The sequence below is a fragment of the Cuculus canorus genome, chromosome 1, assembly GCF_017976375.1.
Source record: "Cuculus canorus isolate bCucCan1 chromosome 1, bCucCan1.pri, whole genome shotgun sequence".
In the NCBI taxonomy this organism is placed as follows: Eukaryota; Metazoa; Chordata; class Aves; order Cuculiformes; family Cuculidae; genus Cuculus; species Cuculus canorus.
In genome coordinates this window covers 192805484-192820859 of record NC_071401.1, presented here as the reverse complement: position 1 = coordinate 192820859, position 15376 = coordinate 192805484, and the positions used below count along the sequence as shown (strand labels likewise).

At 39.6% G+C, this 15376-nt stretch overlaps 1 protein-coding gene across 1 annotated transcript; it reads left to right on the top strand.

Annotated features, from left to right (window-relative positions):
- The first annotated feature begins 1564 nt into the window (after window positions 1–1564).
- Window positions 1565–15219, top strand: DLD (dihydrolipoamide dehydrogenase). Its single transcript, XM_054060092.1, has 14 exons — window positions 1565–1710; window positions 2772–2847; window positions 3619–3698; window positions 6270–6338; window positions 8529–8598; window positions 8967–9067; window positions 9426–9569; window positions 9733–9834; window positions 10978–11168; window positions 12269–12439; window positions 12723–12912; window positions 13279–13416; window positions 14019–14108; window positions 14210–15219. Exons 1-14 carry the CDS (start codon window positions 1672–1674, stop codon window positions 14273–14275), a joined length of 1527 nt encoding a protein of 508 aa, XP_053916067.1. The 5' UTR covers window positions 1565–1671; the 3' UTR covers window positions 14276–15219.
- The last annotated feature ends 157 nt before the right edge of the window (window positions 15220–15376 follow it).

The following is a 15376-nucleotide window of genomic DNA, read 5'->3' as shown; positions in this document are numbered from 1 at the left end:
AGAAGGAAAATGGTCTTGGCCTGTTGCTGTTCCCTGATAGGCAATGAAAGTTTTACATTTTCAAATATTGACGCGCTGAAGTGCAAACAGCAGAGGACTATGGGATGTGCAGACTCTTCTAAAGAACAAATGCTCCTGGAAGAACATACATAGCATTAAATTAAACAGTGTCAATTGAACTGTGTTGATTGCCTACAGGAAAGCTGAGGAGAGGCTCTTTATCAGGGAGTGCTGGCATCAGACAAGGAGTAACAGTTTTAAGGTGAAAGAGGGGAGATTTAGATGAGATATTAGGAAGAAATTTTTTACTGTAAGGGTGGTGAAGCACTGGCAGAGGTTGCCCTGAGAAGTTGTGGCTGCCCCATCCCTGGAGGTGTTCAAGGCCAAGTTGGATGGGGCTTTGAGCAACCTGATCCAGTGGGAGGTGTCCCTGCCCATAGCAGGGAGATTGGAGATTGGAACTGCATGAGCTTTAAGGTCACTTCCAACGCAAACCATTCTATGACTATAAAAAGGTCTTAACATTCTAGTTTAAACTTTTCCTGATTAAATAAAATGAAAGTAATCATTCCAAGTACTTTCCAAAATGAAATATATTAGATTTTATATTTTTGAATATTTAAAAACTGAATTTATGTGCATTTTGTTATAATTTAGATGACAGAGGTTTCACTCTGAAAAACGAAGTATTTTTTACTTCCGTATTTGCTCCCAAATTTTCTTTTGATTTATTAGATGGGGGTTTGTGAGCTGCTTTGCCCAACTCAAATAGTTGTTCCAGTGCCACGTTGTGCTCTGAGCTGCTGTGCAGAGTGGCCCTGGGAGCGCCTGCCCCTTCTAGGAGCCTTATTTGATTGTCTTTGCTCAACATTATTAAGAGCATCATTTGTATGGGGCCTTCCCCACCCCTTATTAACTGCCTCATTTGCATACCCCACCCCACCTTTAATACCCTCATTTGCATGGGTTGCCTCTGTTAAGAACCTCATTTGCATATCCCCTCCTGAAGAGCCTAATTTGCATTCCATTCCCCACTTTAAGAGCTCTAGTTGCATGGCCGTGTCCCTGCTTAAAAACCTTTCTTTGCATGGCCCCGCCCCACTTAAAGAGCCTCATTTGCATTGCCCTACTGACCCTGCTTTAAGAGCCTCGTTTGTATGCCCCTTATTAAAAGACTAATTTGCATTCCCCACTTTAGAAGCAGTACTTGCACGGCCCCGCCTTAAGAACATTATTTGCGTGCCCCTCCCCACTCGGAGAACCTCATTTGCATGCCTGTCCCCTCTTTAACAGCCTCGTTTGCATGGCCCCGCCTTAAAACCATTCTTTGCATGCCCCCTCCCCACTTTGAGAGCCTCATTTGCATGACCATCCTCTCTTTAACAAACTCATTTGCATGCCCCGCCCTCACTCTAAGAACCTCATTTGCCTGGCCAGCCTCGCCGCAGGAGCCTCATTTGCATGTACCGGCGGAGTGTTACTTGCATAATCCCGCCCCTCGTATCTCATTTGCATAGCACCGCCCCTTCCCTCACCGCGCTGCACCGCGCGGCCTCCTCCGCCAGGGTGCGCCGTGGCTCCCCCTCCGCTCTCCCTTTCACCCCCCCCACGCCGCATCGCGCCTGCGCGAGTCCTCGGAGTCCTTGGAGCGGTGGGCGCGGGCGGCGGACCATGCAGCGCTGGGCGCGCGCCTCCTGCGCGCTCGCTCGGGTAGGTCGGCGGCGAGGGGAGCGCGGCCGCGCGCGGCAGCTCGTGCCGGGGCTTCCCTCACGCCCCCGTACCCCCTCGGCGGAGCGGGCGGGGCGCAGCGGCCCGAGCAGGCGCCGTGCGGCCTTGCTGCTCTCGTGGGGAGGGAATGGAGGCGGCTGCGGGCATCCCTGGGACTGACCCTTGCTCAGATTACCGGAGAGGCGCCGGCAGCGGCTGTGCCGCCCCCGAGCAGCTGAAAGATCGCCGGAAGCGCCACCGAAAGCGCGGAGTCGTTGCATGACCTCAAAGGGCTGGGGAGGGGCTTCTGGCAAGGGCGTGCGGTGATAGGAGGAGGGGAATAGCTTTAAATTGGAGAAGGGAAGATTTATAAGGAGGAATTTCTTCACCGTGAGGGTGGTGAGGCACCGGCACAGGTTGCCCTGGGAAGCTGTGGCTGCCCCATCCCTAGAGGTGTTCAAGGCCAGGTTGGATGGGACCTTGAGCAGCCTGATCCAGTGGAAGGTGTCCCTGCCCATCGCAGGAGGGTTGGAACCCTCTGATCTTTAAGGTCCCTTGCGTCCCAAACCATTCTATAGTTCTGTGATCATCCAGTTCCAAACCCCTTCCCATGCACAGGAACGCCTTCCCCTGGATCAGGTTACTTCAAACCTCATCCAGCCTGGCCTTGAACACCTCCAGGGAACAGGAGATGTGCCTGTTCATAGGACTTGCCTGAAGGGGATGGTTACAGAACACCAGGACTTTTCATAAACTCTAGTGGGTGTCTGATTGGTGTGCTTAAGTGGTTTGGGAGCCCTGTGTGAAGGACTGGAGGTTAGCGTATGTGGAGACAGTCTTAGGCAAGACTGGCATGAACACAAGTGTAACCATCATCTGGGGCTGCGGAGCAGCAAACGGCAGAGCGACTTCCATCTCATGTTCCAGTTGGTGCCCTCCACATCTGCTTCCATCATGTTGTGCCTGTTCTGGTTAACTGGTGACTCTGTGTGGGGTTGAATCCTTATTTTTCTTAAAGGTTAGACTTCAACTTTTGAAATTGAGGATATTTTTTCCCTTTCTAGAGAAGCCATTTTGATCGGATTCATCGTGGTCTCCAGGGAATTTTTGCAGTGTCACAAAGGACCTATGCTGATCAAGGTAATTAGTTGTGAAGAATGTGTGTGGACAAAAAAAAAAAAAAACAAAAAACCACAAAAAAACCCCTGAAAACATAAAAAACCAAAGCATTGCTTCAAAATTAGATGTCAGCCTACAAGGTGACAGGGGAATCCATGTCAGTGTGGAGATTTAGATGCAAAGTAGTAGCTAGTTTGTCCTGTTTTATATCAAGCTAAACAGAAGCTGAACTTTATATAACTTAAGAACAGCGATGGTAGTTAATATTCCAAAGAATGTGATTACAAGATATGATTTAGGTACGAAGTTCATTCTGCTGTGTTCATAATCAATAGACGTTGCATAGATACCTATTTCAGCCATATTTTCTCCTTTATAAACTACTGGTATTCAGTAGGTGTTTACCTTTTGCACTATGCATCAACAGAACCTATGCTGGAAAAATGTTATAGTAAACTATCCAGGCATAATTTAAGTTCTTAAGAACTGGGTTAAGTTCTTAAAGGATTTATAGCAGGACTCGGTTGCCTCATTTCATTTTACATGATTTTCTGTTTAAAACTTAAGACTGGTTATTTGTAATGCAGAGTGAATACCTCCACATAGTTTTTCCTTTTGTCCAGAAATTTGCCCTCAGATGCGAGGTGTAATTTACTTGCCTAAACCTAGCTTGTAATAGCTATTTTGCCATTTAGAAAATATGTTTTCAAACGTGAAAATCATACAATGGGTATTCATGGAGTAAAATGTTAATTGCCGAAACAAAAATTACTCGGATGCTCTCTGTTTCAGTTGATGCCGATGTCACAGTTATTGGGTCTGGACCTGGAGGGTATGTTGCTGCTATCAAAGCAGCTCAGCTTGGATTTAAGGTAAGATGAGACCTCACTCACATGGCAGAATATTCATCCAGATGAACTTGGGAGATGTTTGTGTGATACTGAAAAACTGAAATTCTTCTGTCACATCTTGGGCCACCAGATGCTGTTGATGTGTTGGTAGTCTTTCTTTACCTTGCTTATCCAGATTAAACAGAAGGTGTAATGGAAATGTGAAGGTGTTGCTGTCTGTAGTCCTGCGGGACTACTGATAAAGCTGCTTAGGATAGCTTTCTTTTGATTGGAAGTGATAATTGAGGTGGGCTTATACTCTTGTGGAGAAGAAGGTGGGAAAAGAATGTCTTGAAGGAATTTTTCTCCCAATGACAAAAAGGAAAAAAAAAATTGAAGCGGTGACAAAAAGGCCACTGGAAGACTATCCTGAATAACAGAGTGAGGGAACTCAAAAAAGGAAAAAACAATATTCAAATGATGTGGGTTTTTTGAATGCGAGTAGAGGAAATACATTGCCATGTGAGAATTTTAGAGGCAAATATATATGTAGAAATGCTGTAGTATCTAATTTGCATTTATTCATGTTCATATCTGCTGTTCTGTCTGTTGTCTTTGAATACCTCTTGAAAGTGGGAGCTTTTGTTTGACAGGTGCTAATGATGTGTCATTTAATTGAGTGTTGTGAGAGTTATATGTGCATAATGCATTTCAGATTTTTTAAACTTGGGAAAATAAAAAGTGTGACTTTAGCTAGAATTTTTTTTATCTTTACTTCTTAATACGAGATCAGCTTACTCCCTTGGCACTGTGTTATTCATATCTTAAATCATTTTGAACTCCAAGAAGACAGTGTTAGCAGTCTGGATTGACTGATATGTCTGTCCCAATTCTTCTGAATCATGACATCTGGACTTCATGACAAAAACGAGTTGATTGTTTATTCTAAAGTTATTTTTTGTGGCTATATGCCTGCTTTTCTTGGAGCAACACTGTCCTCAGGTCCTTCATATCTTTGATTAACAATGGGATATCCTGTACAAGTAGGTTAAAATGTGCCCTGGATTTTGTGTTTCATGGTGGCAAAAAATAATTTTGTTACTCTGCTTTACAGCTAGTCAGAGTGGGTGAAATATTTGGACATGCTTGCCTGTATTCCCTGTGATACTGAATAAATGAAAAATGTTTATTCTGTCATTGAGAAATGTAAAGAGATGTTTTTGTGAGACGGGTACTAAGACAGATTCTATAGTGACACCATTCATGGAAGAATCTGACTGTGCTCTGTTGAACCTTAACCTTCAATTTTAGTGCTGCCTGTGGTAGTACGAGTATTAAGTCCTTGTATTGCCACCACACCATCCCACTTTATTGCCAACAATGTTCTCTGGGCATTGGCTTTTTCAAGAGCTTTGCTTGGCCTTGTTGGTGAAATTGATGTAAATTGGATGAGGCAGAACCACCTTCTTGGGTAAAGGTAGGAGCAGTCTGGTGCTGGTTGATCTGTAGTGCAGCATTTAAAGCTCTCGGATTGTTTTTCATGCATTCATGGGCTTAAAACAGGAGGAAGAGTAAATAGAGAATCAACATGTCTCAAATGCATTTCTGTGATTTGGTAGGGTGAATCCTGCTCTTCACATTACCATCACCTCTACTTTAGTGCAAAAATAGCAATTTAAAAGAATTGATGAAATACACTTTCCCCTGGGTGGTCATATCTGTCAGCAGATCAGAGCTCTTGGAGTATAAAACCAAGGAACTATTGTTTTGAACATGTATGCACCGTGCAAAGAAGGAGATGGCAATTATTTTGTTTCTATAAAAAAGGTCTGCGATACTCTCTTCCCCCCCTCCGCAAGCGATCTGTTTTCACTTGAAGTTTCGTCCGTTGTTTTTTGCCTTTGTACACTTTGATGTTGGCAAGTTGGTGAGAGGAAGATGAAATATTTTCCAGCCCTGCTGGTATTGAACTTATTTTTGCTTGGCTTCACTTTACTTGAATTTATTCATTCTTTATAGATCTTGGCACAACTTTATGGCAAAAGGTCTTGCAGGATTGTTAATTTTTTAGAGAGGGAAATGTTTGTGGGTTGGGGCTTTTGTTTTCTTTAAATAAAAGAACATTTATGAAAATCATGTGATTTTAACATATTACTTAATTTATTGTTTCCTTGTGATTACATGTCCATAGGAAAACTTTTGCATGATTTACTTTTTGCAGGGTTTTTTTTTTTAATTGTAAGGGGAACATCTTTCACAGAACTGTGTGTTGTATTTAACTGAGGCAACTTTGTGCGTTTTTGAAGCAGAATAACGACACATAAACTTGTATGAAAGTATAAATGGTGTAGTGGGGAATGTGGCTCTCTTCTGGTAGGGAGTTTTGTTGCAAAGAGCCATTTTGTGGTTTTTAACTTAGGGGAGAAAAATGAGGGAGGGTAAATCTGAGCCATGAAATAAATCCAGGAATTAAATTATTGAGATACTTGGAGAGGAAGAGTTATTAGGTAAACGCTTGATCTTTGTCATCAATTCTAACTTGTCAGATAACCTGTCAGGAAACGGTAGCATAGTATTGCTAAAATTCTTTTTTTTTTTCCTTTTCTTCCTCAGACTGTCTGTGTAGAAAAAAATGAAACCTTAGGTGGAACCTGTTTGAATGTTGGATGTATTCCATCCAAGGTAAGTGTGCACAGTTTGTCATAACTTCATTGAAAACAACAGGTATTATATGTGTTCCTTGAGAAACCCCTCCCTGATCTTTTTCCAAGAATGTTGTACTCTCTTCAAAAACTGAAATTGCAATTCAAGCAAGTTGAAGATCCAAATAAATAACACAAGAGGTTAAAATTTTATTTGGTCAGTATACTTATTCTGTTTGGAAACTCTGTTTTCTGGCCTTCCCAAATGAAAGAGAGGAAGAGAACAAAGCCTAGAGGTGCATACAGAGGTGGTATCTTATCACTCTGATGAGCTGTTCACTCTGTTCTAACCAGTTCTACAGTGTAACTGTTTCTAATGGTTGTATGTCTTGGAGTCTGTCATGTGAATTTCTTGAGCCTCTGGTATTAGTTTGTTCAAAATAAACCTGTAGTTTTGTTCAAGATGATGTTCTTATGTTAGAGGAATGCGGAACTGTGTCACTGGGAGAAGAAAAGGTAAATCTAAATTAGAGAGAGAGAGAGGCACCCCTGAAAAATCACAAACTCTGGATTGGATGCACCATACTCTGAAGAGAGCTGTCTCTCTGCATTGACCATAGAAAGAGCTCAGTTGATTAGCTCTTGAAATATTAGTCTAAGCTAAAGTAGTATTAGAACCAGCCCCAAAAGATGGCCTGGGGCGTGGGGTTAGTACTGCTTGTGTAGACTAGCACAGGTAGCGAAAGAAAAGGAAGCATCCAAGGCATGCACTCTGAAGAGAAGTAAGAAGAAATTCAGAAGAACCTAATATTTGATGTCAGTCTAGTTTTACGTAATTTTATGCCTTACGAGAACACTGCTATCGCTAGATAGCCTTATTAGTCCAATTTAGTATGTGAAGCTGGATGCTAATGAGCCTGTGCCGTGAGCACCTATCAGGCGAAGGAAGACACTGGTAACACTAGGTTTGTCTTTGCTGTAGTAACAGACATGATTTTCTTACCAAGATCCCTCCTAACTATTCTGCTGTTTCTGGTCTGTCTGCTCAGAGAGGTTCCATTAGCATGGTAGAAGAACATATACCATATAAATACGAAGTTTTTAATATGACATATTAATTTTCCTAAGCATTTTACTAATTGTTCTAATGAAGTTCAGAATAGCTTAATTTACTGAGGTAAAACTAGAAAATTAGGTATGGGTCAACAGTATTACTTTAAAAATTAAACTCTTTAAACTCTGCTAGGATCTATTTAACTGACTTAAAAAAAAAACTTTTTTTTTTTACCCTTGAAGTTCTTAAGAAAATACTTCTGAAGCCATGGTTAAACTTGGATGCTCTCAGGAATTGGTTTTGAATGGCAATACATTTCTTAAGTGAATATAGTAGGCTGTCTACACCAAGGCAATATCAAACTATTCAAGAATTCCTTTTGAAAAAGCCACCCAAAGTAATAACACTGGGCATGGAATTCTTTTCTTTAATTGCTGAAGTCTTATGCAGTGGCTGTGTCTTCAGTTATGTTGAATGTTACAGATTCAGGCTTGTGACAGTTATGTGAAATAGGCAAATTAATTTTGAAGAGTTAGAGTTGAAGAGACTTAATAAAACCAGAATTATTTTATTCTGACAATTTTAGTTTTACTCAAGCATGTGTATATAAGGCAGGTATCTCAATATGTCCTTGAAGAGATACTGATGATGTCATGTTTGGGATGGCTGTAGCGGAAGACAACATTTTTGTTACCAAGTTTCCTCCCTAATTATATTGCTATTTCTAATGGATATACAGATCTAGAGGTTCTGCGTTTCAAACTGCTGATTTATAAACATTGTTATAAAAACTATTCTAACTATAATTTTGAGTTCTCAACTTCCAGTGACTCGCGGTAGCACTAAGCTATCCAGCTTCAGCTCAACTACCTACGCAGTTACAGTAACTCTAGCACAACTCCTCAGCTACAATATTTAACTCACATATGTCTGTGCAGGCTAAATTTTAACAGGAGTTTCATTACAGATTTTCTTCATCCATTTTTTCTGTATCCTCTTTTTGTTGACAAGTAATTTCTGTGCTTGAGATACACCTTTTTAAATTTGTGCGTACCACGTTTTTTCTCAATAGTGGGAATGTTTTGCAAATAACATCAGATTATTTTTCTTCTGATAATATAATTAATTCCATCATGATTGTATGTCCCAATTCACATTTCTCTGTGTATATTTTAGGCCTTGCTGAACAACTCGCATCTGTATCACTTGGCCCATGGAAAAGATTTTGCTAACAGAGGAATTGAAAGTGAGTGTGAAGGGCAACTTGTCAGTGCCTGTTAATATAAATCGTTTCCCTCAACAAACACATTTAATCATTGAAATCTGCCTACTGTAGTTTTCTGGTCAGAAAACTTTTTAGACTTGTAAATAATATCCTTTATCTGTCAGTTGGAGGGTTAGGGACATGTGTCTGCTCTTTGAACCACGGATCTTGGATAGATTTGAGAAGCGTAATACTGTGTTTTAATATAGCAGTTGTTGAATGTAGCCTTTAGCATTTAATAGGGCCATTCAACAGATCTGACTGTGTCAGAGCCATCAATTGTGTTTAGGTTAATGCTTTTAAATAGAAACACTGTAATGCTTCATAGAAGGGTTTTTTTTTAACCTTAGTTACAGGAATCCGTTTGAATCTAGAGAAGATGATGGAACAGAAGAGTGGTGCAGTGAAAGCCCTAACAGGTGGAATTGCTCATTTATTTAAACAAAACAAGGTTAGTTTGGATTATATACTGGGGTATATCTGTGATTTTTTTTTTCTTTTTGTCTTTTCTGATCTAAATTTCTTGCTTTTTACTTCGCCATATTCTTGTCACATAAACTAATTCAAGTGACTGACTTGGCAAGGGCAGAATTTGAATGCTTCTATTCTGGGAAATTTTAAAATAAGCAGTTCCTTCATTCTTAATCTACTTAAAAGCATGGTATACAATTACTTTGTGGTTTGTACCAGATAGTGATGCAAAGGTACATGTTAGCATTTTCTCTAAAGAGAAGTGAGATTCATATTAAATGTAGCATAACTTATATAAGTAATTTGCATCTGAATCTACTGTGTTCTGATTACTAAAGGTTTTACATGTATCTGGGTTTGGAAAAATAACTGGCAAAAATCAAGTCACTGCAACCAAAGAAGATGGCAGCACACAAGTTATCAATACCAAGAACATACTTATAGCCACAGGCTCAGAAGTTGCTCCCTTCCCTGGAATTACTGTATGTATTTGAATTCTTCATGGTGCTTTTTTTCCAATGCGTCGTATCCACATGTTAATGTGTAATAGTTATTTGCATCTGAATGCACTGCACCTTTGGAGTGCTTTATATGCAATGTACAAAGAGATTATAAACCTCCCTTTGTGGATTTATTTTTCATTAGATTGATGAAGATAATATCGTGTCATCCACTGGTGCGCTGTCGCTGAAGAAAGTTCCTGAAAAGATGGTTGTCATTGGTGCAGGAGTCATTGGTGTGGAACTGGTGAGAGGATATTTAAACCACTTGCTCTTCAATTTGTAAAGGAAGAGGATGCTATTTCTTGTGTTATATTTGATTGTGTTGCTGTGTTTGAGTGAGTTGTAATTAAACTGAAACTGTTCATACTTCATAGCCTGCTAGCTCCCTTTTCTACCTGAAAAGCTGGGATAAGCATTTGTAGGATCAGTACTCCTGCAGCTGCTTAGCTGAGCAGAGAAATGAGAGAGGAATATAAGGGGCCTTACATACAGTAGGCTTGGAGGGGGCAGTTAAGTTTTGCTGAGGATTATATCTGCTCTATGTATAGATGAGAGAAATCCTTTTCTTAAGGGAAGTTCATTTTAAGACAGCTTAGATTCTTGTATGTAGCAGTTAATACCAAGAAATTTTTATGTGATGTGATTGTCCACACTCTAACAACCAAAGGAGCAGACGTTTTACAGTTTGTCTCGGTCTGAGTCTCTTTGCCTCATATCTGTGTGGTTCAGAAAGAATGTATATTTGCTGGTCTTGCAACTGCTTGAAAATCTGCAGATGTGCTTAGCAGTTGCTGACCCGTAGAAGGGAAAGAGTAAGCAAAGTGAAATACTGTGCGGGGTGGATGTGGGTAACTGCAGGTAAATGGGGTGTAGGGGGGTTGTTGGTGAAGCTGATGATAGTGGTTATGGTTATAAATACATATAGAAGTAGCAGGGGTTCAATTTTATTGCATAAAATTTCCTTAATGTGGTATTGTTTCAATCTAATTTTTACTGGTAATAGAACACCACCGATAATTTTCTTTGGGTTTTCTGAGCTGCATTCAAATTCTTTGATTTTGAATTTTTCTACACCCATAACCTAAAACCTACTTAATTTATACTTAATTATTTTGTTAGCTCTTTCTTTAAAAGCTTAATTCCATGAATACAATCATTGAAGTTTTGGGTATGCAAACAAGCAGTGATAAATCTCTTTTTTTTCTGGAAAATCTGGGGAAAGTTGAATTTGCTTTATTCTACAATGTAATATATGTAAAAACTGATCAATTTACTGCTATGTGTTGTCCTGCTTTTGCAAAGTTTATGATCTGTGATAAATATTAAGAGTAAAGACATCTGAAGCTTGCTTTTCAAAGTCTTTTTACCTATATTTTTGTGACTGCAGGGTTCAGTTTGGCAGCGTCTCGGTGCAGATGTGACAGCTGTTGAGTTCATGGGCCATGTTGGTGGGATGGGAATTGACATGGAAATCTCTAAGAATTTCCAACGTATTCTTCAGAAACAGGGACTTAAGTTTAAACTGAACACCAAAGTTACTGGTGCTACCAAGAAACCAGATGGAAAAATTGATGTAGCGTAAGTGTTTCACATAAAACTAAAGGAATGCTATGTATATATTTTTCGTCCCAGGCTGTCAAACCTATTTAAAAATACAGTGTGATTTAGGATGAAACTTGTTTCTTTAGTGAAATTTTTTACCCTGTATTGTAACTTGGAGAGCTCATAATTTTGGGTTTATTGAGTCCTAGATTGCTTATACAGGAGGCGTTTCATTGAGGAGTAGAAGGCGTGCTTGTATAAAACCAGTGTTGTTATAGTGACATCAGTAAAGAAAACAGAACTCTAAATCATTCTTTTCATGGAAGATTTTTGCTTCTGGTATAATTAACATAAATATCATCATTGTTTATACAGTCCTTCTCAAGCCATTAATTTTTGGCTGCTTGCTGGAGGGTTTTTTTATCCATAGTTCCTCTTGTCTTAGAATAAGTGCGGCAGAGATTTTATTTCCATTGAGAAGAAATAAATGATGCTACGCCAGAATGTCTTTTTTAATGTCCACACTCAAACCCTTTGAAGATTTACAGATGAACAGCTAATACAGAAACACAGAAAGCAAATTCGCTTACAGCGTCATTTCGGTTCAGTGTGCTTTTGAAACACACTTCGTACTTACGCTCACTTACCATGCTTTGGCTCTTGTGCTTTAAGAGCACACAAACTGAACTTGTTCGAGGTGCAGTTAAACACAAAGATGCACTCAAGGGATGCACCTAGTGCAGAGCAGCTACTAACAGGTGTTTGGGTCTGACGAAGGCTCGCTCAGAATACATGGCCCTACCCCACCCCAAAATATATAGAGTTTGGATGTTGAGTACTCAGCACCAATTGTTTTGCTGTACATATTTGATCCTATCTACAATCTATCAGGTCATGCTACTTGCTTGTGGATATATACCTTGAGTTTCTGCATCAAAGAGTTGTTAACAAACGCAGTAGGAGCCATTGTCCCTTCCTCTTCTAAGCAACTCTTGCAAGAAAGAAGTGTGAGGCAGGCTGAATGCAAGTGATTTGGATGCCAGATCCAGACTCTAGGTCACCATCTGGATCGTATCAGTTACTAGTCGGAGAAATACAATGCTGAAAAACGATACTATGATTTTGTTTTTCTATAGTGTTGAAGCTGCTGCTGGTGGCAAGGCAGAAGTAATAACTTGTGATGTGCTCCTAGTTTGCATCGGCAGACGTCCTTTTACAAAAAATCTAGGTCTTGAGGATATTGGAATTGAACTTGATAAGAAGGGGAGAATCCCAGTCAATAACAGATTCCAAACCAAAATTCCAAAGTAAGTGTTTTCTGTTTATTTTCAGGAACTAAAGATTTTTAGTCAACCTTTAAAGTTTTGTAATTTAAAAAGTCACTGTGTATTTTATGTCACTAGTACTTCTGGAAATATTGTCCGTTTGTGTAAACTGCTTTTATACTTTTAATCTCTTTCTATATTTAGTATTTTAATCTGTTTTGATTAGTTTTCAGTAATGCATTTCAAACTGTCTCTTATATAAGGTAGCCCAGGTGTGCTAGGCTGTTTTTTAACAGTGTCTTATTCTGTTTCATTGGTCTGATAGCATCTATGCTATTGGTGATGTAGTTGCTGGACCCATGCTAGCCCACAAAGCTGAGGATGAAGGCATTCTTTGTGTAGAAGGGATGGCTGGAGGAGCAGTTCACATTGACTACAACTGTGTACCCTCTGTGATATACACTCACCCTGAAGTGGCATGGGTTGGCAAATCGGAAGAACAGCTGAAAGAAGAGGTACTGTTTGTTTTCTTCTCAGATAGAACTGGTTTTCCATCTTGGGCACGGTTTCACTGTCCAGCTGCTCTCTCCAGGATAATTTCTGCATCTGTGTTTATCACTTAGAGTGCATGATTGAATGATTTCTTACTGCATGCCACTCTCCCAGAGATCATGGTTCTCTTTAATGACTTGTATTCTGTGAAGTTAATATTGTTCATTTGATAATTAATCTTTTTTCTAATACTCCCTCAGGTTGTTTTTATGCATTGCTCTGTGTCTTGTGCCTCTATTTTTTGTATTGCTTTTGGTTTTGTACTTAGCAAATTGTATGGTTGCATTATTCTTGTTGGTCATTAACTCAGTAACTTGTCTGTTTTGTAGGGTATAGAATACAAAATTGGGAAGTTTCCATTTGCTGCAAACAGCAGAGCAAAGACGAATGCTGACACAGACGGCATGGTGAAGATACTTAGTCAAAAATCAACAGACAGGATGTTGGGCGCTCACATTTTAGGCGCAGTAAGTGTTGTAAATTGTGCTGCTGTCTTGGCCTTTTAAAGGTCTTCTATTTAGTATTGCAATGCAGTTGTCAAATTAGAAGTGGTACTTTTAAAAAGAAGGAAGACTTGAGTCTACCATAGTAATTTTTATTTACTGTTCTTTCCTGCAGCCCTGCCCTCCTTCTCGCTCTTCTGTTGCTTTGGTGTTAGACTCAACATTTTCTTTTTTCCCCCTAGATTTGGTAGGGTTACTTGGTTTGTGTAGTGATCTACTTTTCAGGAGGGCACTGAAGGAGAGGTTTCAGCAGTCACTATGTAGACTGTAGCTTTGAGGATGTGGGTATTTGACCAGTATCTTGAAGTGGAAAATTACCCAGATTTTGCACAACTCTCAGTAATGAGAGAACAAATACTCTCATTAAGAATGATGTTTAGATTTGCACTAGGCTTGAGCACAGTCACCAAATGGGTTATGTACTTGTGATTTGTTAGCTCATAGCTGAAGTGCTAGTTAGAATACATCCTTTCTTTTTTTAGCCAAAGGTGCTTATTTACAAGCTGTTAGCGACATGGACAACTGCATAAAGAATTGTGCTAATTACAAATACCATTAAATTACAGGGTGCTGGCGAAATGGTTAATGAAGCAGCCCTTGCTATGGAATATGGAGCATCATGTGAAGATGTAGCCAGAGTTTGCCATGCCCACCCAGTAAGTTTTTTTTCTAAATAGACAACTGAACACCAGTTAGACATGCTATAATTACATGTAACTATTAATGACTTGTACCTTTTTGTGTTTGTTCTCTACAGACAGTGTCAGAAGCCTTCAGGGAAGCAAACCTAGCAGCATCTTTTGGCAAAGCTATCAACTTCTAAAATGAAAGAGCAGATCTTTGTACTTGTATAGTACATCGCTGGAAATGGACTGTGAGCCCTTATGGAAGGCTGTGTGAGGATTTTGGGACTGAATTAAGTGAATCTCTTCATTTTAAACATCAGATATTTAAACAAGTAGGGTTGGAACAAGTGGAATTTTCTAATCTCTGTAAATTAAAAACTTAAAATTACATGTTTATTTACATGATGAATGTTGTAGAAAACAGCCTGACAGAACTATTCTGTTTTTCAAAACCAAACACGCTGCATGGGATTATCAGGTGTGCTGGTCAAAGCTCTGAATAGTGTCCAGCATACCTGGTGTTTTCTTATTTGAAGTAGTGGTAGACTAAACCAATTGAATGCTGGCACTTATAATGCTGCTGGCACTTAAAATGCCACTGTCACTTCCGCACAAAAATGTATTTCTGTCTGAAAGATTTGATTTTATTTAACCTACTTCTTACATGCAAGTACCAAAATTTTTTTGACCTAGTAGTGTTCAGATGTTGGGAGAAGAGGGGCTCGTATAGACCCATTGAAACTATATAGACTTTTTAAAGAGAAAACTGTTCTGTGTGTGATTGTCCACACATCATGTTTTCATATTGAAAACTCATCAGGGGAAAATCTGAGTGCTGATGGAAAACTGAAAGCTTGAAGAAAAATGAACTTTAATGCTACTTAATATTTTCTTGGTTTAACGCTTCCATTGTTCAACTCTCTTAAACTTGAAATGCTAAGACTGGGTAGTGAAGTGATGCTTACTGTTAAGTGCTATGACCTGAGGGTTATTCTGCACCTTCCATACATGAGGGTGACTGTCAGTTCTCCACACAATTAAGACGTATTTTCTTCTATTCTTCCATTTTCTATTTTGTGCTCTCTTTCTGTCTCCTCTGTAGCAAGAGAGCTTAATAAATATTGAACATGGTTGGAGGTCATCTTGGGTTTGTTTTGCTGATTTGCCCTGTTACTCTTTTTAGTGTCTTGGTTTTTGTATATGTGAAGAAACTCACATACCAATGTTTGGAATAACCCCAACGTGTACAGGGGATGTGCCCACTTCCAGTAGTTCATTTTGTTTTGCAGGGTGCCATT

Bases quoted from the DNA above. Each gene is read 5' to 3' on its own strand.
- DLD (XM_054060092.1), top strand. From the start codon at position 1,672: ATGCAGCGCTGGGCGCGCGCCTCCTGCGCGCTCGCTCGG. The intron at 8,599-8,966 runs GTGAGTGTGAAG...TTTTAACCTTAG, and splicing joins TGCTAACAGAGGAATTGAAA to TTACAGGAATCCGTTTGAAT. The intron at 9,068-9,425 runs GTTAGTTTGGAT...TGATTACTAAAG, and splicing joins ATTTATTTAAACAAAACAAG to GTTTTACATGTATCTGGGTT.